Source organism: Lissotriton vulgaris, chromosome 4_1 (assembly GCF_964263255.1).
Source record: "Lissotriton vulgaris chromosome 4_1, aLisVul1.2, whole genome shotgun sequence".
NCBI lineage: Eukaryota > Metazoa > Chordata > Amphibia > Caudata > Salamandridae > Lissotriton > Lissotriton vulgaris.
The window spans coordinates 351,747,227-351,771,409 of record NC_141691.1 but is presented as its reverse complement, the minus strand read 5'-3'; the positions used below and the strand labels follow the sequence as shown (position 1 = coordinate 351,771,409).

Below are 24,183 nucleotides of genomic sequence, written 5' to 3'. Positions count from 1 at the left end.
AAGGGGTACATCTTAATTTATAGGTTAGTTGAAATTAAAGAAAGAAAGTAACTAGGGTTTCCTTCAACGCTTAATTTTAGGAGCACCTTCTTATTAAAGACATCTTGCCGCAAACGTGAAAATGTATGATAAAGTCTCTGGAAAATTAAATTAAAAAAGTCTATTTTATTAATATACAGACATGTTTCACTTAGTACCTCAGATGTATTTGTTTAAAAGGAATGGTTTGTTTTCAAACATAAATTTAGAAACATTCATGCTTCTGTCCACTCTCGAGGCAAGTCAGTTGCTATGTGCACCCTTTCAGTGGCCTAGGTTGCTAATTTACATGGACAAAATTTTAGTTTTTGAAAATCAAACACAGGATAAGATTTTGTACAGTGCACAAACTGAATTCATGTATTTTGAGGTCCTCTTGTATGAGATAATCAAACAATCAATCAATCATTTGTAAAGCGCACTACATTCCCGCGAAGGTTTCAAGGCACTTGGGGTGGGGCGCTACTAATCGAAGAGCCAGGTCTTGAGTATCCTCCTGAAGGTCAGCAGGTCTTGGGTCTGTCGTAGACTCAGTAGGAGGGTGTTCCGTGTCTTGGTGGCGAGGTAGAAGAGGGATTTCCCACCGGTGGTTGTACTTCGGATGTGCGGGATGGTGGCGAGTGAAGGTCGGCAGGGCGTAGCTGGCGGTTGGGGATGTAGAAGGAGAGCCTTCGGTTGAGGTAGGGAGGGGCGCTCTTGTGGTGTGCCTTGTGTGCGTGGGTGAGGAGCTTGAAGGATATCCTTTTTTTGACGGGGAGCCAGTACACGTTTCTCAGGTGGGGGGTGATGTGGCGGTGGCGTGGGACATTGAGGATCAGTCGTGCCGAGACTTTATGGATGCGTTGTAGTCGTTTGATGAGCTTTGTCGGGGCTCCCACGTAGAGGGCATTTCCGTAGTCGAGTCTGCTGCTGACTAGGGCCTGGGTGACTGCCTTTCTTGTATCTGTCGGCATCCATCTGTAGATCTTAAGGAGCATGCGGAGGGTGTTGAAGCAGGAGGAGGAGACGGCGTTGACTTGCTTGGTCATTGAGAGCGTTGAGTCGAGGATGATTCCCAGGTTGCGTGTGTGGCCGGTGGGTGTCGAGGCTGCCTCCAGTGCCGTCGGCCACCAGGAGTCGACCCAGGCTGAGGGGTTGGAGCCAAGGATGAGGTCCTCCGTCTGTCTGAGTTCAGCTTCAGACGGCTGGTCTTCATCTAGTCGGCGACGGCCTTCATTCCTTCGTGGATTTTGGCTTTGGCAGTGATGGGGTCTTTGGTGAGGGAGACGATCAGCTAATTGTCGTCGGCGTAGGAGATTATGTTGAGATCCTGCTGTCGGGCTACATGTGCGAGCGGGGCCATGTAAATGTTGAACAAGCTCCTTGCATTGCTCCCGGTTTTATGGTATTTATTTTTTGCCATTTCCTTCTGTATTCATCCATATTTATTTTTTGGGCATTTCTCTGTATTTATCCACATTTACTTTTGCCACAAGCAAAAGATGACGCTACAGCTAGCATTTTTCCACATTTATTTAAATTGACAATGCAACGCAAGGAGCTTGTAAATAAGCCCCAATGTGTGATCTCTGTCGAAGGCCTGGAGGCAGGCAGGACACAGCTCATGTTGGGTAATTAGACTCCTCCTTGGGGAGAAAGGAAGATTGCTGTTGGGTAGAACTTAACCCCCACTCTTTGTTCTTGTTTAAAAGATTTAAGCCTATTGGCTTGAATTCCCATGATACAAACGTGCAGAGCTGTGTTCAGTGTGATAGTTCGTTTTTTGTTTAATACACGCCTGACACTACAAGTTGGCGCACACAGTGCACGTCATGCGTGACACGCTTTAGAATCTTTTGTAATTATTTAATGCACATGCACTCTGTGTTGTTTAATGAAACATTTCATTTCCCTTCATGCAGCTTGCCTGTTGGAATGCAACAAACATTTTAAGATATTATGAAAGCGTTTAAAAAATAAAATGACACAGTGTGTGATGTACATAGTTAATTGTTAAAACACAATTTTTTAAAGTGATTTTCCACATAGAGAACGTCGTGTAAAATTTAGAGCAAAATAGTGTCTCCCAGTTCACAAGCTCAAGAAACACTGAGAAAGGGCACCCTTCTGTGCCTCGGCTTCTCTCTCCTCTTCTACCTCCTCCAATGCTCCCTCAACCACCACTCCTTGCTTCACCACTTCCATTCTCCCTCGAGGGTTCCCCTCACATATCATATTGACAGGGCAATCCTGTTGAACCAGCGAAGAAAGCATTTTACCCAGTGCCCATCATGACCTGTGCAGCGTCTATGATGTTGATCCCCCAGTGGATCTCTTTCCAGCTAGGCCATCACCCCCAAATCACACACGTACTTATACAAAGGGTTTCTGCTTTCCACAAGGTGTGTAGTGTAGTACAGGGCCGTCAAATTATTTACATTGCTAATCCGTGCACCTCACAATACGAGTCCTAGTAGAGCTAGTCACTTATTGATTGCAGTCACATTACACACAAGCCAGTGACTGCTGCTCTCACGGATATCACACCACAGAACAGGGTAGCTGATGTACCCACAAGCATGGGAAAGTGATCAGCTGTAGAGGGACCACAAGATGTGAAGAACAGTTGTAGCTTGCCGTCTAGAAAGGGGGGAGGGGGCGCACTTTTTATATCCACGTGTCAAGCACCAGCTCTGCATCCCCAGAGGCAGCTGATGCTGCTTTCCAGACCTGCTAATTTCATCAGGGAGCGCAGACCGTCCTAATCTGACTCTGGCAGGTGCTCTAAAAGGGGTGAAATAACAATAAAGCCTCAGTAACAAATAAATGGTCTTTCAAAGACCTGTGAAGTACTCGGGTGCGACTGGCAGCTCTCTGTGCACCCGGGAAGCTGTCACCTCTTAACCCTCTAAGGAAGGGGAGACACAAGACGGAAGCACAGCAAAATATACTAGTATTTTCCCGTTTTATATATAAATACAGATAAATGAAAACTTGTTTTCCGTCTGTATTTATATGTAAAAATCCTTAAAAACGGAAAACCGAGTCATGAGTTATGAGGCCACTCAAAGCCACACAGGGAGGTTTTGCATGGCTTCATAAATCTTTTTACGAGCCCTGCGTCATGCATTTACCACTCTACGTGGTGCAAAAGTGGCGCAGGAATCTCATGAATAAGCCCCTTAGTTTTAACCAAAGTATTCTTGCCTGAAAATAAATAGATTTCACTAGCGAAAATGTAACTATTACTGCATCTTATTTGTGATTTTTGCTGCCAATGCCCTCTACCATGTGGATAAAAACATAGTTTCACTTTCAGTAAAATTACGTTGAATGTGTTTTCACAGGCAGGACAATGACCTTCACAGCAATATTAAATTGTTGTTTCAGCACAACTGCACATGTCGATGGTTTTCACCTGTTTTAGCAGATTCCCATAAAATATAGCAATATTTGTTGTAGAAAAGGTAGTGTCCATGAGAAGCTCCATGTTGTAGAGTTATGAGATATGTTTAAAATGTATTTCCTTCGAACTCTTTCACTCTGTTTAATTCTGATTTGTCTATTTTGTGGGAACCATGTACAACTGTACTAAATGTAATCCTTTGTTCAGAATCCTATAAATGTACCTTCTTTTTGGATATATTATGGGCTTTTTCTTACTGTCTTTTAGAAGCAACTCAATGCCGGATTGCTCTCTCATTATATACTCTATATTTTGCATATCTGAACTTCACTATATTCTTTGATTGATTCTGTACTTTAACAGACCTTTTTACTCTGATTTATTAAATTATTGATTTTGATTGTATTACTTGATCTCTCATTGTTTTAATATCTGAAAATAAACTTTGAAGTGTTAGGACTTTTCTGTCTGTCATTCTTGAAGACCCACATGAATTCTAGATGTGTATGCTGAATTTGTCATTTAGAGTGCTTTAAAGAGAAACAGGTTCAGCAAGAAGCACTAAAACTGGATAGGGATACACACATCTCCCTCTCCATCAGTCGCGCAAGAGAACAACGTGGGGAGCGACATCACCTGTATCCAAGAAATTCTTTTCAAGAGCGTATTTATGTATTATTTTATTGGCATATAAAATAAATGTCAAATAAAATGGGTAGTTACGTCCAATACTGCTGGCTTGGGAGTTCCAGTCCTTCAGAGCTGTTTCTGCATGATGTATTTCCCATCACATGATTTATTGTTTCATTACATAGACCTGTATAAAGAGAAACATATTGATGTGCATAATTTAATATTTAATTCCTGTCAATGTTTATGTATAGCATATCCTTTATCATTAAATCTATTACATTGTAATTCCAGTTTTGTTTCATGTTGTGAAGAATGTGTATCTTTTTTTAAGTGTATTATTCATTTTACAGTAATGTTTCAACCTAAACTTGCTAACAATGAGTTTGTATTGGATAGATATTGATGCCAAGATCAACGTAGCCAGATGGCTGAGGGACAACTGCCTTAAACTCAACTCTGACAAGACATAAGTACTGGACTTTGGGAAGAACACCTGTGTTGGGGGCCACAGCTGGTGGCCAGCAGAACACCCACACCAACTGACCAGACACACAACCTAGGCATTGTCCTTGACAGTGAACAGACCATGAAACGACAAGTCAACACAGTCAAATACTCCTGCTGCCACACCCTTCACATGCTCCTCAGAATCTTCAGATGGCTCTTAGTCAACACCAGAAAGACCGTCACTCAAGCCCTCGTCACCAGCCGCCTCGACAGCAGCAATGCTCTCTACGCCGACATCTCCACCCCGCTCCTCAGAAGACTCCACACTATACAGAATGCCGTAGTGAGACTCATCTTGGACCACTACAAACAGATGTACATCACCGCCCACCGCAGAAACCTCCACTGTATCCCCATCCAGAAGAGATGCCAGTTGAAGATCCTCACTCATGTTTACAAAGCTCTCCTTGATCAAGGACTATCAACTAAATTTCTTTATACCTGCAAAACACCTGATCCTCCTCACTTGTCAATGCACAAACACCCTACATCTGTCGCAGCCGAAGCAAAGGCCGCTCTTTCTCCTACATTACTGCGAAGATCTGAAACAACCAGCCCCTTCATCTCCGAACCGCAGCCTCCCTGGCAGACTTCAGAAAGAAACTCAAGACCTAGATATTCAATGGAGACATCACGCCCACAGCACCCAGAATACCCCTAGCAGTGACAGTGCTGCGCTATGCAAATGCTGATTGATTGATTGATTGAGATTGATATTGGGAACAGAGGTAGGTGAAGCAGTCATAGTAGTGGGCCAATTTTGCAGTGTCCTTTTAATGTGCTTTTAATGTGGGCTGCTTTGGTAGATTGCACTTATGAGTTGAGATGTCTGAACTTTGTCTTTTATAAATGGGATACATGGATGCCTGGCATTTGCTCCTCACAAGACAAAATACATGGAGGTTTTAAGATAAAATATAGAGGGAGCAATCCCAAGGTAAAATATATTGCTAACTACCAGGGTTCAGAAATATACAAGTGAGTGGATTGTAAATTTTATTTCCATGGTATTTAGGAAGTAGCCATAGCAGGTTCAATCAAGCGATGTGTCAGTCTTAGATACAGAAGGTGGACTTAGGGCAGAAATTATGTTCAGGTTATGGAAGATCTGTAGCTCGGGTGAAGCAAAGTGGACCATAACAGTCCCATAGATTGTTTTGTAGGGCCATAGGCTGGACTTCAAGGAGAAGTGCATGAGCGTGACCACCAAAGGTAGGCCTTTGATGTGGCTGCAAAAAGTGTTTTTAAGGGAGGGTAAGGCTGGTTGTGAGTGGAGTCTACAATAGAAAGAATAGCCTCCAAAAGGATGGACTTCCTGTAAGGGAGGATGCAGAATCAGAAGTACACGTAGAAGAGAATGCAGGAGTACCATGAGGGAGACAGAGGGCCAGATGTACAATCATTAGGAATACCAATTTCCTAATGGAAAAACTCTCCAAATCGCAATTAGGAAATCGGTATTCCTAACATATAAAACTTATTAAGTTTCATTTAGGGATTCCTTATGGGTTGCAAATTGGCTTATCTCATGAATATTAATGAGGTAGGTCGCAGTTTGCAACCCATTAGGAACCGCAGCCATCACATCTGTGATTGCTTTTTATTAAAAGAATCTTTTTTATTTAAATTCAGCATATTTTCTTGAAAAAGAAATCTGGATGCATTTAAAAAAAAAATGAAACCTTGAAGTTTAATTTTTTAAGAGTAGGCAGTTGTCCTTGGGACCACTGCCTGCTCTTTAAAAATGTAATTATTTGCATCCTACAGGACCCCTTAGCCATTGCTAATGGGTTACCACCAGTTTTAAACTGGCTGTAAAGCATTACTGTTTTGCAACTAGAATTCGGTTGCAGAACAGTAATGCATACCGTACCAATACGGTATTTGGAAGGGACGCCCTAACCACCCCCTTACAAATATCGAATTGCAAATGCAAAATGTAATTCTTTAACAAGTTACCAAATCAAATTTATAATTTTGTAGATTTAAAAAAGCATTTTTCTGTTCACAAACCGCCCGATTTTTATGGACGGAAAAATGCTGTGTACATCAAGAAAAAGTGGTATGTTTTGATGTCCAAGTCTCAGTGACTGTTCTAAAGTTAATTAAAGAGAGAGCAAAATGTCAAAGCATCTGTAATAAAATATCGTTTTTTTTTTACTTTTTAAGTATTTGACTGGTTTCTGTAGATGCAGAATTAGTTTTAAATGGAAAGGGATGGGTTATAGAGACTGATGATCTTGTTGATATTTATATGGGTGGTGAAATGAAGTTTAACATAGGTGATTTCTTATGGCAGCAATGAAGGTATAGGTTGTAGTGTAGCTAATTGGAATGTGGAGAGTTACAAGTGGAGGAGAGGGGAACCAGGAGTTTGTAATTAGTCGTATAATTCTAAGTAGGGAACATTAGAGTGGCATCATAAGTATTGGCGAAGTGGTGATCATTTTGAATTCCAGAGTAAAGTATAATGTGAATACAAAGGATGGGAGCACCTCTTCTAAAAAAATACTCAATATGTAGCTCAAGAGTACCCAAAGGGATATCTCCTTACCTAAAACCACTCTCTTGCTGCCTGTGACCACAACTTAGGGCCTAATTCCGATGTCATTCAGAAGGGCTCTGAATCAGATTCGTGTTTGACGAACCCGATCCGGAACCCTTGTTTTTGGCCGAATTGGACACACTTCCCAATTACCGATATCATTGCCTGGAAACTGTTAGAGCTCACTGAATTGGTTCCAAAAAGAATTTGGGCAGATTGCGTCTTTCAGCGGCGTATCGTACACCTCTATGGACTCGGTTTTCCGAGTGAGCAAGTACGAGGACCGATTCAAACAGCCGTTCCGAATTGCTTTCTCTGTAACAAATCGGCTGCCTGAATTGGTCTTTAAGGGCCCATAGCAGGCCCCCTTCACCCAGGGCCCTCTGAATCGGGCCCGTGGGGTACCCTGGGGACCCCCCCATTCGAACAATGCACAGTGTGGCAGGCACCAAGGGGTGCCCGCCACAGGGTGCAAGGTTTTCCCCAGCCACCCCTTTCTTCAATGGGAATCTGTGTTCTCATTCGGAACACAGGCTCCCATAGAAGTCAATGGGAGCCCAACCGGCTCGTATCCGGAAGCATCCAAATGCATCCAAATTGCTTAGTCCCCCGAGCCGAGTCATTCGGAGAGCATTCCGGAATGCATTCGGTCGGAATGCTTTTGGAATTACATTAGAATCGGGCCCTTAGAGTCTTCCACTTACTACAGTAGTTCCTAAATCTCTGACTTTTCCATCATCCACAGGACAAACAAGAATCACCCATTTGAAACACTGACTGCTGCCTCCACAGCAGTCAAGAAAACCAGATGCTTTCATCTATTGCTGCCTTTCAGAAGAATCTGCTATCCCAGCGGTTATTAACCTTTTGATATCTGTGGACCCTCATGAATCAATCCTGGAAGCAGAGTACCCCCAGTAAAGTAATATCTACTATTTGAACCTCAAAACAATACAGAAATAAAAAAAACTAAGCATAAAACAAACACACAAATTATGAAAGTTTTATTTAATTCACAGAATTTTATTGAGAAGGTTGGAATTTTCAAAAGTTCTTTTATTTCTGAAAGACGAAGCAATATGCACACTTCTGGCTGTCATTTTGTCTTTTTTGCTCACAATGCATGCACTCTTTGTCAGTGCATATCAGTGCTGATTCAATTGAGGCCACAAGTCGTCTATACAAGATTCTTTTTGCTGTACTTGCACTGCTTCTCACAAATCAAGATAAGGATACCAACTTAACTTTAACCTTCCAATTTCAAATTCCTTTACAGAGGAATTTTAAATTTAGCTTTCCTATGTATATGTACTTTATTAATATTTAATTTGCTAAGCAGTTTAGGACCCCCCTGGTAAGTTTCACAGATCCAATGGGTCCGCGAAGTATAGGTTAAGAACTACTGCTCTATCCCATTAATTTGCTAAATCTTAGGCCGCTCTTTGAGGTCCCTAAATATTTCTTATCACCTATTCCCTATGATGGTTCACAGTACCCTACATTAGGTATAAAATATTATTTGCTTATTCGGAACTACTGGGGTCCCCTCTTGCTCTTCTTGATGCACTAAATAGATGCTGCCTCACTAACTTCCACCATTGATCAGGCAAAATCATCATGCTTCCTTGCAATCATCTTCTACCTGCTCTTCAAACTTTTGGAAATATCCCACACTCTTCAATATTTCGTCACATCACAGCATAAACATTATGTATGCTACCTCTTCAGTTGACAGCTGTGTGTCATTGTGCACCTCTAGCATAATAAATATTCAGATTTAACTCTCACTGCTTCTGGTTTATTTTCTCCTGCCCCATTAAGTCCTTTCAATTATTTATATATTTCTCTCTCTCTGCCTCATCTTTCCAATGGAACCTTGCACGTTTTGTACTCACTTACATCTTCACTTCAAAGCCTCTCTCCAGTACTTTACTTCCTACGTCAAAGTGAACATTTAACCTTTTGTCCTGTGACCAATAATTTTCTCTCTTGCCCACACTCCCTCTGGAGGTATGACAAATATCAATTACTTAAAGAGGTCTTCCTTATATTATACTTTTTAACCAGTATTGATATCCCCTTCCTCCCGAAGGGCCATAAATTACCTAGTAAGAACACTCCAATAACCACCCTCACCCCAAACAAGTAGGACCCCAACCTTGAAAACGCTGCTTTTGCATGCAAACTGCAACCTAGGAGTACTAGCAAAGACTGAACCAAACAAACAAGAATTTATTCTGCAATCTCCATTGAGACAATACACTCTTGTTGTTTTAACAGCAACAGAGAACTAAGCAGTGCATGGCAATACTCAGTTACCAAGTAAAGCAATGGAATTAACAAATGCATGTATAGGTGTATAAAAATGGATAGGTTTGTGGTGGGCCATTTGAGAAAGTTCATGTAACAGTAATTGAAGAGTAAATAACTACCCTGAGTCTCCTAAATTCAAATAAATGCATCAATCATGGGGAATAGATACTCTCAGGGCTTTAAGTGGGATGAAAAAACTGAGGGGTCTCTCAGAGGGGCATGGCCGATGTTATTAAGGGCGTGGCTTAAAAACACATGAGCTAAAACTCTGTGCTTAGCACAGTGTGCCGCCCGACTTGTATTTTGCTGTTTCTGCTATTGCATCCAGATATAAGATACAATAAGTAACATCATAACTACAACAAATCAGGACTATTGGCTTTGCCAATGGTTATTAGTTGCATAAGATAAATAAGCAGCAACTATGGCTGGTATATAATATTGAAAAAGCTTCCTCTTAAAGCCCTGGTGACACCACAACAATGTTGCTGCTCCTACATTTCGAAAAGAGAACGAAACCCAGAGAGAAAATGACTCTCTTTAAAGGATTGCCCTTCCCCTGTCACTGCAGTCCAGAAAAAACGGACCACCTGGGCCAGGGCACAAAACAGAGCCCGATAGAGACCCATTTCGAGGCCTCCTTTAAAAAATGCGGGTGCTCAGCACCGGTGAGACCCGGCCCGCTTAAAGCCCTGGATACTCTCTCATCAATTTCTAATGGTATATAAATCAAAAGCCTGGATAAAAAGAGGGAGGTAATAGGAGTTCTATCAAAAAAGGACGAGGTCTTATCGCATTTCCTTTGTGTTTCCACAGTTTATTTAAAGAGCTTGCCACGGTAACTTTGTCAACAGTCACACAGCAAACTGGAAGCCACTTTGGGTCCTAAAAATGACTTTAGATCAGCTGTGCATTTTAGGTTTTCACGTCTGCCAAAATTTTATGTTCCATGCAAGACTGATAAGTAAATCATGAAGCTATACAGAAAGTGTCACTGAAGCACATGAATAAAGCTCACAACCCATCTACAATACTTCTAAAGTGGATACTAGAAATGCATTTCAACTTTCATTCAGTGATTTAAGTGCTACTATACTTCCTAGGTTTTGTGACGTTGGCATCACACAGTTATTTCCCATAGATGGTTTCTGCAAAGGAGCAACATTGCTATGTGTGGAGCATTGAGAGGATGTATTCAGAAGTGTCAACATAGAAATTATAAGCACAAGGGACTACAGTATGTAGATTAAGACTGACAACCAACAATGGAAACTAATCAAAACTAAGGAGATGTCAAAATGAGACTCAACAATCAAAGAACTATAAGAAACGGGGCAGTGCAAAGGGAATTGCAAACATGGGCGGCTCCCCAGCTAATGTGGATGAGCGTCTCCCCACTGCTCTCAGAGTAGGAAAAAGGATTAACAAAATAATTATTATGATTTTATTTTTTGTAGCAAGGGGGCTGGGTTAGGGACGGGCAGGGCTGGTGTCACAGCCTGGGAAGAGGAGTGGTGGGCACTCTGTAAGGGCGAATAACGTCAAACAGCAATGTAAACTTAACATGTTCTCCACCTGGCTGTAATACACAGCCTGGGTTGAGAAAATAGACAGGCTCCCAGTCCCCGTCTGATCGCCAAACCACAAATCTCAGACCAATCACAACGCTGTGATTGGCTTAGAGGTACCTGGGTGCTTCCTGCTTCCAGGATTTGTCACAAACGAAGCAATGACGGAGGCTGTGAGGAGGTATGTGTTTTAAAAAATATATATTGCGTTCCCCCTGCCCTGCTGGTCTCTGCCAGCCGCCACTGAATGCAAATGCAAATGAGATATAACCTCATATTAAAATATATAGCCTGAAGACAACAAAAGAGAGAGCGGAAGGGAGAGAGAAACAGAAAGAGATAGGTAGAGATGCGGAAAAAGAGAGTGATATGGTATGGAAAATGAAAAGGTACATTAAGAGCGGTTGTGATATCTTTATGATGCCATGTTTATCTTACAAAGGAATTGTGGACTAACTAGAAACCTCCTCATCCCTTTGCCAGATGGCTGCACAGAGACAAACAAAAGGTTTCTATAAAGTATACATGTTTCATGCTTAGGTAGCATGGACTGAGTTTAAGATTTACAAAAAATTAAGAATGAAAAAGACGAAACAAATAATCACTTAAGTAAGGATTAAGGGAAACAGAACTCAAAGTAATTCAAATATATAGTGTGAGAAACATGTGAATTATAATTGAAATAGTGATCCAAATTCCACCCTACATTCCAGAATATAAGGATTTTTCCAAAGTTTCATATTTTCAGGTCGCCACAAGGACTTACCTGGATTACTTTGACCTTTACTTAAACTTCTTAAAGAGGATCCCAAATTGTTAAGAACGTGGACATCTGATTCATAGCTGTATTCATATTTTTATTTACATTTGCATTATTTGACCAAAACCTTGTCCACAGCAGATGAGCTCACAGTCGGTCAAATGACTTCTACATGTTGCCACTGTGACCAGAAAAGTGAGCGAAAGATAAGTTTTGCATCTGCTATATAGGGTGTTTGACAGATAGGCATATTAACTTAGGGATCTCCTGAGAGGACCTCTTTAATTCTGGATGAAACCATTTTCCAAAGTATAAAATTTTCAGCAATGATCAGGAATCACTTCATCCCCTCAAGTTGAGTTGATGAGGAATCCTTGAAAATTTCTTTTCATTCTGCTTGTACCATGAACTTATGTAAATATGCAAACTTGTTGTACCCTTGTTCTTCTATACTGTACAAAATCTCCATCTCAGTGGGTGTGTGTGTGCGTGTGTGTGCGTGGGTGCGTGTGTGTTTGGTTTTTTTTGCTGCAGGAAGACGGTTAGCTCAAGTGCCTTCTGCAAGTTAAAGTTAGGACATTTAGATTGGATTGGACTACAGGGCTTTAAGTGTAGTCAGATTTCTGTCCCACTTGATATTTTTATCACAGGATGTGAAGTCCTGTGCCTTTGTTGATTATATTGATATTGATCTATTTCAGCTAAAGTCACATAAGGTGCAGTCTCTGCTAATTTTCCAAATGAGAACATATTTAAATTTTATTAGCAGGAGAGAATTAAAATGTTTGTTTTCCGTTGTCATTTAATGACAGGACTGAGGTTTATCTTAAATATTCTAAGGAGGTAGAGGTTGAGATTGTCTTTGTTGCTGGACTTCACACATGCCTCTCGATCACTTTGAACGCTATGCCATGCTTATTTCCTGTTTCATGCTTTTGGTTATGCTACACTCCTATGTACTCTCAGTTTGTACAATACATATGTCCCTTAATAAAGAAACATAACCTGTATATCTATCTATCTATTTATCTATCTATCTATCTATCTATCTATCTATCTATCTATCTATCTATCTATCTATCTATCTATCTATCTATCTATCTATCTATCTATCTATCTATATACACATATCTATCTATCTATATATTCACTGAAAACAACGTAGGTTTCAGGGCTGTTATAGTTAGCTGGACATTTCACTCGTACAAAACCATTGAAATTCCTCAGGTATAGCTAGTTTCATTCATAACATGGTCAGTGACATTGCTGATGACATCATCCAGTGAATGTAGTTTGGTTTGATATTTAAATATGTATTATATATATATATATATATATATATATATATATATATATATATATATATATATATATATATATATATATATATATATATATATATATATATTCACTGAAAAAACCATAGGTTTCACACCAGTTATAGTTAGCTGGAAATTTTACTGACATACAACCATTGAAATTCCCACGTTATAGTTAGTTGGACTCACTATAACTTGCGCGCCTGCAATGCACTGCTGATGACGTCACATATTACATCACTCATGACATGGTCAGTGACATCACTCATGAAATCACTGATGACACCATCCTTGTCACAGACTGACAGACCTCCTTTCAGTGTAATGTAACCCTTGAAACACATATTCAAAAATAGAAACTAACATTTTCAAAAAAATGGAGATACCCATACCAGTTACAACAACCAATTCAGTAATTCCACCATCTATATACACATCCACTCATTCAGCAACAGTTCTATATAGTCATTTCCATATACTCACTCATCATATGTAGTGATACACATATACATCCTGTTACACACCGACAGTCATCCAAAAGTTACTCACACACATACTCACACATGCAAATAAACTATTGAACATCCATTTATTTGCATATACAACTATACACACACTAGCACATTGCTTCTAAAGAAACCTACACATACTTACTCTCTTTAACAATCACTTATAGAAACACATACTTATTTAAACAGGAACTCTTTCAATCTCTCACTCTCACATATACTTACTTATATACATCAATACTCACATATACTAGATTAAAACATATGTAGTTACTCATAAAGACACTAGTGAGGCAGGCATTCACTCACTAACACACACATATACACACTCATCCACCCATACAGTCCTGCACATATGCTGTCTTCAAAACACATACAAACAGTGAGTCAGTCACCAACCCATGCAGCCACTTATACACAAAGTGAAACACTGATACATATATTTAAATATTTAAAAATTACTTGCTAATATATGTATTCACTAAGATACACTTAATAAGCCAGTTAACCAATCAAGTTTTATTAAAAAAAAAACATCCATTTAGACACTTATTTAAAAATGTATTCTTCCATCGACCTTTACAATACATTTGTAAAACATATTTATTTTACAGAAAGACACAAATTCACTGGATGGTGTCATCAGTGATGTCATGAGTGATGTCACTGACCCTGTCATGAGTGATGTAATATGTGACGTCATCAGCAGTGCATTGCAGGCGCGCAAGTTATAGTGAGTCCAACTAACTATACCGTGGGAATTTCAATGGTTTTATGTCAGTAAAATTTCCAGCTAACTATAACTAGTGTGAAACCTATGGTTTTTTCAGTGAATTTAATAGGTTTTTTAAATGCTAATTCCTAACTATAACTGGTGTGAAACCTATGGTTTTTTCAGAGAATTTCATAGGATTTTAAAATGCTAATTCCTAACTATATATAGGGCCTCAAACCTCTGAAATGTAATATTTTTTATAATGAATCCTATATTGTATATTTATATATTACTATTTTCTTTTTTTTCTTTCCCTGGAGCGCTCCCGGAACGCACCCTGGTGTGCGCACCGGAAAGCGCAGTTTTTCGGCGCACCCCGGGGCGCGCTCCGTTTAGCATCCCGTTAGCGCTATTGCCGCAAACGAAAACATCATCGTGACGTATCGTGTAGCCATGTCCACGTGATACGCACGGCGTAAGCGCACCCGGAAGCACTCGAGCGAATACAATCGCACAACGTAAACATCCGACGCGCTTACGCGCGCCGCCTAAGCGCGTCGGGTCATGTGACCTGAAAATAACACTTTTTATTGGTGCAGAACAGTTTTGGTTTCCAAATGATGAAAGCCCTGGTCATGTGACCTGAAAATAACACTTTTCATTGGTTCAGGACAGTTTTTTTTCCCAAATGATGAAAGACCCCACCTTTTTTCCTTATTCTGACTTTGTCCTTTGACTGAGGAAGACCTGTTTCAACATCTTTGAGAAATATTTAGTACTTTAAAATGGCTACAGTAGCAGCAGCAGCTGGAGCATCTGCACCACCACCACCACCACCAAGAGGACCACCACAACATTACATTGGTAGTCAAGAAGAGGAGGAGGAGGAAGAAGAGGAGGAGGAGGGGAGAAGGTTGCTGCCAGAAGACAATACCCCATACAAGCCAAGACCACACATTGTATGGGAGTTCTTTTCAATCCCAGAGAGCAAGAAGAAAGTCAATGCGGCCTAGGTGACTTGCCTAATCTGTGGCATGGAACTTTCAAGGGGGAACCCGAACAAAAAGTATTCTTTTGGTAATAATACCATGATTAGACACATGCAGCTCAAGCATCCGAACAACTATTCTGCTGCAGAGATGAGAGAACTGGCCAGTAACCCTCCCTAATCTTCAACGACTACCTCCAGAAAGCAACCCACTCCATCGGGACCAGAGGCAAGGGAGACAATCCCTTGCATACAACCACGGTTTGGGGAATTCAGAATTACATGTATTTTTTGTGGTAAGACCATCTCCTATGGTGAACAGAGCATAAAGCTCATCCTCCTTGCTGGTGACAACCACAATTGCCCCAAAAAACCCTGATTTTTTCCTTTTTTTTCTTTGCTCCAGGTGAGCCATTTTGAATTCCCTGTTTTTTGTTTCTCCCCATAAAAATAACAAAAAAATATATAAAAGCCTGATCTTTTGATTCCCCCTTACTCGGTGTAGTCATGTATATTGGTTTTAGAGGGCTTTGTAAACTTTGTTCTTCTTCTGTTTTCACATAGATTGCTGCCATTTGATCTTTTAGTAAATGAAATTTGTGCCTTAGGTTTTTCTCCCCGAACTTGAAAGGTTCTGGGGACGTGACTGAAATAAGGCTCTTTTGCTCCTTACCAGCAGTCTCCTTTGTTTTGTTTTTGCTTACTTGTTTAGTTTGATCTTTTTTAGCCACTCTTTTCTTGTGTTTATATGTCGGTACTTGTCGAATTTTTCCTGACCTCATGGTCCTGAGGCTGTGGTTCGAAATGATTTCCTACCGATTGGTTGACTTTGAAATTTTTACGTGTTATGTTAAAAATCTCCTGCCGATGTAAGTAATGTTTCGGCTGACTCTGGTGTTCTGTCAGACTGACAGTCTGGCTTAAAATGTTATTGACTTACTATGATCCTCTGGCGCTTAAGTGAATTCACTCAGCCCCTACACTCACATCCACTCCACTACTTCAGCCAAATCTACAACGGCAACTCCCCAATGGGCTCTTTCCCCTTGTCTAATTTCCCTACGCTCTGCTTCCTGAGTTCTTTTTGTGTTGCTCTCTACCCCCCACTCCGCCAACCCAACAGTCCCGGCGGACCCAAACACCTACGCTTACCTCCAAGCCTGTCTGCTCTTCCGAATTCCCGCCCGTCAGCCTATCACGGCTAGCTGTTGGATATAGCAATGAATGGTGGCAGTGTGGAGGGGCGATGAAGTTCAAAGTTGAGCAGCAGCCATCAGAAGGATAGCCGCTTGGGTGCTGGTAAAGGCCGTTACAGCGGATGGGAGGATATTTATTCTTTCAACACGGCGAAAAGATCAACCTCAGTGGCAGCCTCCGGCAATGTCGCTGGTATTTGACAAATGGCCGATCTGATGGGGCTTGAGGGATGGGCGTTCCTGGTGCAGGCCATTAGCTCCTGCCGCCGGATGATTGATGCCTGGTGCCTGGTTCTTGGCAATAAGTTTATCGCGCTGTAGTGGCGCTTTCTCAGGAATGCCTTCTCAGCAGACCTTTTGGAGGCTCAGCGCCTCAACTCCTCTGCTCCTTTGACTTGCGGTAGCTTTTCTTGCTACCCTACTTCTCCCCACTGGCTCCCTTGGCAGGGGCAGAAGTACGCACGGGGCACTGGGATCTCGCGCCTTGCTCACTGCTCTCAGTGCTCCTCAGTGGTTATTGACCGCTCTGCTGTAACCTGAGCTGTGACCTCCGTTGACATCTGCTCCACCTGCTTTCATTAGCCCTCTGCCCCTCAGCCGGCTCCTCTGCAGGCTCCTCGCCTCCTGTAACTAAGGGCTAGCGGTGGCAACTGAGGCAGGAGCGGCTCGGTTCGCACTTCACTGCTATTCCAGGGTTACTTTTGCTCCCCCCTTGCTCACCGACTTTTCCAGCTCAGCCGCCATGCCGCCTCGCCGCCTCCATTCCTCCACTCCTCCACTCCTCCTCCGAGTTCCCCTCGCGGCGATGCGGGTGACAATGAGGGGGGGGGGGCAGGTCGTGGGGGGAATACTTCTGTTCTCCGGCGGCTCTCCGCGGCTACAGCAGGCTCCAGCGGCTTCCGCGGCTTCCCCGGCTGGGACGGCCGGGACAAACAACGAGCAAGATAACCTGTGGCCTGCAGCCGGTCGGTCGCCTGGAACCGGGGTTGGAAGCTCGTTAGAAGGACGTTGGGGGCACGCTTCACTGGCTTCACCGGCTTTACCGACAGCAGCAGCAGCGGCTCCATTTTGCGTGCTGGTGCTCTGGTTCTGGCTCTAACTCTGGCATTCTGACAATCGCAACTCTCAGCTCTCTGCCACACTCATGCGTACACTCCCAGGCTCCAGAGACTCAATATTTGAGGACAATCTGAATACAAGAATTTCAGAAAAAAATCTTGGAGTCTGTGTTAATGAGGGTTATTGGGCTGTATGAGGAGATTTCCGAGGAGGTTTGTCTTTTTTGAAGAATATTACTAATTTTGCCGTTGACCAAGACTGCGGTGGGGATAATCCATTAAAGATAGAAGATAGAAGAAACTACACTTATAAATAGGTCTTTTATTTGTTGTGAAAATAGTTTATAGAATTCAACTGAAATATTGTCTTCTCCTGCAGCCTTGCCATCAGGGAGGCTTGCTAAAGCAGTTGCAATTTCCTCCCAAGCTGGGGAGATTTCCATTTGGTCGCTACCTCTATATTGAGCTCAACTACCGGAATAGCATCTAAATAGTTATTAATCTCCGATTCTCTGAGCTCTCTAGGCTTAGTGGTTTCATCTGTGTATAATTTCTCATAGAATTCTCTGAAAGCCTCCTCTATTTTTATAGGATCATTAGTTATCCCTTCAGAGTTCGTTTGGATTGGAGAAAATATATTAGCAGTTATCTGTTGTCAGGTAGATATGGCCAATTGATGGCCGATAAGTTCACTACATTCATAAAGGCTTTCTCGGGCTCAGGCCAATTTTGCTGCAGTTCTTTCTCCTAATATTGTCCCCATCTCTGCCTTAGCAACCGCAACGTTGGTCTGTGCTTCTTCAATTCTGGTTCCCAACTGCACAGCCTGTACTAGTTTTCTTTCAGCTCCTATCATTTGATTGAGTAAAGACTCAGCCTGCGCTTTCTCTTTTTTGTTCCTTCTAATGGAGAGTCTGAACTTCTCCCCCCTTATACCTGCCTTTAGTGTGTCCCAGACAGCCATTATCGAGGCTGACCCAGAATTTATCTCTAGGAACTCATGTATCCAGCTTTTCATGTGTTCTCGGTAATCATTATCGTATAAGAGAGCTTTTTCAAAGGTCCAGTTAGAGCTTGACTCACTATTCACCAATCCCTGTATATTATTAATAAGAGGGTTGTGATCTGAAAGACGTTGAGGAGCAGTGTCAATAGCGCAGTCAAGATCCAAGGTATTTCCGTCCTGATTAGGTTTCAGCTTTGCCCCCACATCTTTCAGGCCATGGGTTCTGATCAAATTTAACACAGCATGGAAAACCTTAGGTTTCCTACCCCTATAATCCCAGGCCCCATTCTGAGTTCCAGGTACTAGGCAAATTTAGATTTAAATCACTGTAAAGTATGATTGGTAATGGCCAACGTACTAGCTCCTCGTTTAACTCATGAATTGCCCCTGGATCGTCGAGGTTGCTTCTATAAACTGAGCAGATTGTAAAAGCAATATTAGATGGAAGAGAAGGAATGGAGCATCCTGCTATCACCCACTGCCCTAGAGGATCAGCTGTAACCTGATTAAGTAAGGGTAATCTTTTTGAGACTAGAATCCCAACTCCTTTAACCCTGGCCCCTTGCAAGGTCGCCCCAATATTCTTATAGCCCAAAGTGTTCAGCAAAAATGTCCTGGCTCGTTCTAAATGCGTCTCCTGAAGGCAGACAATGTCCATCCCCATTGTTTGCAAGACTTGAGCAGTTTTATGCCTTTTCATGGGATCATTTATGTTGAGCGAAAGGATTCTACGTTTGTTTTACATATTTGTTGTTAGGTTTTAAAAGCATCAACCCGATGAAATCATCAGAAAATAAATCATACTCCTGCCGGCATCTATATGATAAATGCAGATTAAATAGGCTTTTCTCATCCTCCCAGCTCATCTCCTCCCCCTCCCCACCCTCCTCCCCGGTCCCTTTTCCTGTATCAGTGCTCCCCAACCAGCCTACTTGTTGTTTTTTATCTCTCTTCATTCCTATCAGTTTTCCTACAGCCTTCAAAAATAAACAACAAAAAGTTTAAACCAAAACGGCAATTCTCCTACCACTGCTTGTGTGCAATACCCCCAACCCCTCCCCTCTACCCCCCAAAAACAGGCAGTCAGGAATGGCCTGAATGATGGTGAGCATGTATGAGCATGTGTCAGCTCCAACCGCCAGACTACACGTAGTTTTATCAGTTGTAAGGCGGTCTCTTTTTTCCCCATTTTTTTCCTCTCTTTTTCCCATTTTTTTAATCCCTCTTTTTTTTGTGATACCAGTTTGATCACACAAAGAGCCATAATTTCCAAAAGAGAGAGAAAATAGGTGTGTGTGTGTGTATAGTATATAGTGTAGAGCGTAAAGCATTTATAGCAATTATGGGAGAAAGAAAGGGAAGTAACAATTAAAGCCCATAAGGGCTGTATCAAAATAAGCTTAGTTCAGTTTTTTTCTTCCCACAATGTCTTTCAGATATTCCTCAGCTTTAATCTCAGACAAAAAAACCTGTGTGGTGCCTTTGAGTATTACTTTTAGCCTTGCAGGGTTCATAAGGTATACTTGGGCACCTTGCTGTTGAAAGAGTGTAATCAGTTGACGTAACCTCCACCTGCATTCAACTGTTGCATGGCCAAAGTCAGGCTTACAAAATAATTTTATTCCATTGACTTCTTTTTGAGAATTTGGTCTGGCTGGATCATATGCCATCTGCCACAAAAGGAAATTCCAGAAAAAGACAAAGAAAACCCTGGGTTTCTTATTTCTGGGACGGCTACCATCTCTTCGCAGCTTTATGTTGAATTGAAAGAGGTGCACCCTCTGGACCCCTTGGTCCCAGTTTCAGCTGGACTCCGATGGAAAGGCGGCACGGAGAAGTTTAACAACATACCCTCTGGAGTCATCACCCTTAACGCCTTCCGGGATACCCAGCAGCCTTAGATTGTTTCTCCGCATTCTATTCTTATGCTCCTCCAGCTTGGACATCAGGTCAGTTAAGCAAGCCGCATGAGATGAACCTTGCTCTGTCACATTAGTCATATCGGTTTCCAAAGACTCAGTCCGGGCTTCAACCACTGAGTCTCCATTGCCAATATCCGTGCAGATTTTATTCAAATTCCTGATACCACCCTAGAGTTTTTTAAAAGCCCCCTTGGCGGAAAGGCTGTCGGCTCTTACTTCATCTTGAAATTGTTTATTAGAATCCAGTATGGAAGAAAGAGAGGGTTCAGCCGGTCTTCCAGCGGTTGTATGTGGACTCTCCTCAGTCTGGAGATTGGGGGAATCCTCCAGGGGGAATGATCCGTGAGAGTCTGAATAATTCCATTTTATCTGGCTCCGCCTTCTACTCCTAACTTTCTTTTTTACTGAATGGTTCTAATTGTCGGGTCAGATTCATTGTCCTCTTGTTTACTGCTCTCGGAGGAGCTGACCATAACATCTTCATTCTCCTTGCCAGACAATGACCCATCAGAGACTGAGGAAAAGTTTTCAGTAGCTAGATCCAGAGTCTGCGGGCCTATTGGTCCAAGGCAACCACCCTCCTTAAGATAATCACTACCCACGGTTTCATTCTGCCAGGAGGGGTTTACTGCACTGGTGGCAGTGTCTAGAATGACTGGGGTGTAACTTAGTGCCTCTGCGGCGACCGGGGCATATCTTGGTACCCCTGGAGCTGGTGTTAGCATTACCATATTCTTCCCAGTCACCTCACTCCTGGCACTATTTGAAACATTGCCTGAGGCATTGACTGAGGCAGTTTGAAAAGATTGTAGCACGACATCTGGCTCCTCGGTCCCCTTGGCCACCAGGTTAGCCCCACTTGGATTAATGAGCCCCCCATCAGGTGTGTTAGAGTCTATAAGTTTGTGGTGGGACTTAGTTATAACAGAGAAGTTTTTGGCAATGGAGGTCGAAATCCCGCCTCCTGACACTATGCTTTCTTTTATGACATTAAGTCCTGCTGACTTCCCAGGATTCTTTTTAGTATTCCCCTCATCCCGTTTACCTTTAGGGAGGGGATCCGTGTTTTTTAGGCAGCTTCTACGCTGGTCTCTCTATGTTGTCTCTTTCTAAGCCTTCTTGATTCAAAGCCATTTTTAGTTTAATAGTTTTCTGCCCCCGCGTCGTCATGTTCCGCCAGTAGAGGTGTGTTGCAGGCAGTCTCACAGTACATGGGCTGCAGCTCCTTCCGAGCAAGTCAGCTCGAGCCCGACTCGATACAGCAGCTGATCGTCCCTCGAGGATAAAAAAGCAGCACCTCAAATGCAGCAAAACAGAGGTTCCAGCCCGCACACCCCTGCTGACTAGAAGTGGGATACAGCAGCCCGGTGTTTTACCCTCCCGGTCAGTTACCAACGTCAACACAGACAGCAGTCCCAGATTGCCATGAGAAAACTGCTGGTCAGCACATCGACCACTGATCATTAGAGCTCCGACGTGTAGCTCGTGGTGTGGCGGCTGGCTCCCAGGAAAAATCACATCTGCTGCCACGGACCACTGTTCCAGCGCCAACTCGAAGATGGTGCAACATTCACACACATCTGTAGATGTATGATTTCTGATAAATCTGGAGATGTGTCTTGTTCTATGAGTGTTGTGTGCAAACACCCAAAGCAACACATATGGAAGCCCCTTGAACGCAAAGTGGTGTGTATGATGAGGTTGTATTTAAATGGAGAAGAAAGGCTACACAGAGTGCCTTTTCCTCTCCTTGTAAATATGAAGGAGCCATCTGGCAGCATCACTATGTTACAAAAAGTGACATACAGGTACAGGGTGCTTCTAAATCTACCCCATAAGTGCTTAGGTATTGTCAGACTGTTACAATAAGAACATATTGCTAGTTAATTGATTGAAAAATTGCATGAGAGTGGCAGGATGTAAGCACAGAGATGTCTCACCAAAGATGCTTAAAGTACAACAATTGAAATGCTTGCAGTTCTTCAATAGATACAATGAAAAATGTTATGAACCAATGGAATATTTTTTTTTCAGGTCACATGGGATCCTATGACGGAGAGATTCCAAAACTGCATAGGCATAAACTGGGTATTTTGAAGAGTGTATTAATACTTTGTAGCTTCTTACAGGTCTGCATACATAGTATATAAAGAAATTGACTTGTACTAGGGTTAGTGGCCAGCCCAATCCTTAAGTATATGACTAACAAGTAGATTACTTTCAGTACTGCAAAGAGAGTACAAGATAAATTGATAAGTACTTAGGTTTTGACAAAGTGATAGGACATGTTTATAGAGTGGTGAAGGAAGGGTATGGGGCCTGATGTGACATATGTGAACACACTCTGTGACATGTTTTAAATGGAGACATTAAGTCTCTTTTAATCCTGAAAGCCCCTGGGTCCGACTAGCCCACCATGTCTCTCTATTGAACACCATACAGCTGCGTTGCAGAGAGGTGGTCCAAAGCTATGGCCCATTTTTCGCCTCTCTTCAATGCAACACTCTGGCACTTTCTGGACATATCTGGTGGGTTAGTTGGCCCCCACTCAGGATTCAAGGCAACTTTATCCTGTAACTTAAAATGCCCACAGAGCATGTTTCCACACATATCTACTCCATCCATACCCCCTTTCTTCACCGGTGTGCAAACACAGCCTATTGTGCATATTAATGCTTAGTTAATCTTACCTTCACAGTTATAGACATAAAAAACCCTAAACATTTTTTTCAGTTGTTTTTTATAATTAAAATTTCTGAAAAATGTCATATTTTAGAATTAGGATCTGTGAAAGAGAAGAAAAAATACAGTTCTAATATATAATATTATATTTTTTTACAACACAACATAATTCTAACATTAAATCAATTATTTTCTTTGCCTTTTTTGCTGTTCTCAGAATATATTGAATTTCACTACAAACAGTGATTTCAATGTTACTCATCGCATGACAGAGGACAAAAAAAAACAATCAATAAGATTGCTAAAAAAAAACAAAAGTTTATCTAAAATATTTTAAACATACTCAACTATTTCTGAACATTCCATAAAAAGTACATCCTCAATAACACACCATATAATGCAAATGACAAATATATAAACTACTTCCTTCTAAGAGAATGTTCTTACTTGAATATGAAAGAACTCAAATAATAATTCAATGAACAATTATTTTTAATTCTTGTACACTTTAAATGAAGGGTCTTTAAAAATATATGCTGTGAGAATGTTCAAGAAAAATTCCTTAACCCCTTCGCTGCTAGGCCTTTTCCCCTCCTGTGCTAAGCCTTTTTTTGGCGATTTGAGGTAGTGCGTGCTTAGGCCCCTGTAACGTTTTGACAAAATAAGGTATCCACGCCAAATTTGCATCCTTTTCTTCCAACATCATGTGGATTGTAAAGGTGCCCAGGGTTTGTGGATTCCCTTGGAGGGGTCCCAGAAATTGCGCAAAATACAGTGAAAGTTTAGTTTTTTTCAGAAAAATTGGAAAAACGGGCTGCAAATGAAAGCCTGTGGGGTTTTCCATGCAAATGTTATCAAAAAAAGGTTTGTGGGGCTGAAATCTCAATTTTCTCAGCTTTTAGGGAATGACAGTCTTTTGTCAGAGAACCAACAGTTTTTCACACAGTTTTTGCATTTTCTGGGACATGGCCTATTTTTGCTATTTTTAGAGCTTTCAACCTCTTTCCAGTTAATGGTAGAAATGAGTTTGAAAGCAAT

General features: G+C 41.8%; 1 protein-coding gene across 2 annotated transcripts in view; it reads right to left on the bottom strand.

Annotated features, from left to right (window-relative positions):
- LOC147718740 (sodium- and chloride-dependent neutral and basic amino acid transporter B(0+)-like) overlaps positions 1–24,183 on the bottom strand; it is a 425,103-nt gene that overhangs the window by 244,977 nt on the left and 155,943 nt on the right. For both annotated transcript variants that reach the window (XM_086918726.1, XM_086918727.1), the window contains one exon: positions 4,148–4,241. In XM_086918726.1, coding sequence (XP_086774852.1) covers positions 4,148–4,241 — 94 coding nt within the window. The remainder of the gene's footprint in view (positions 1–4,147; positions 4,242–24,183) is intronic.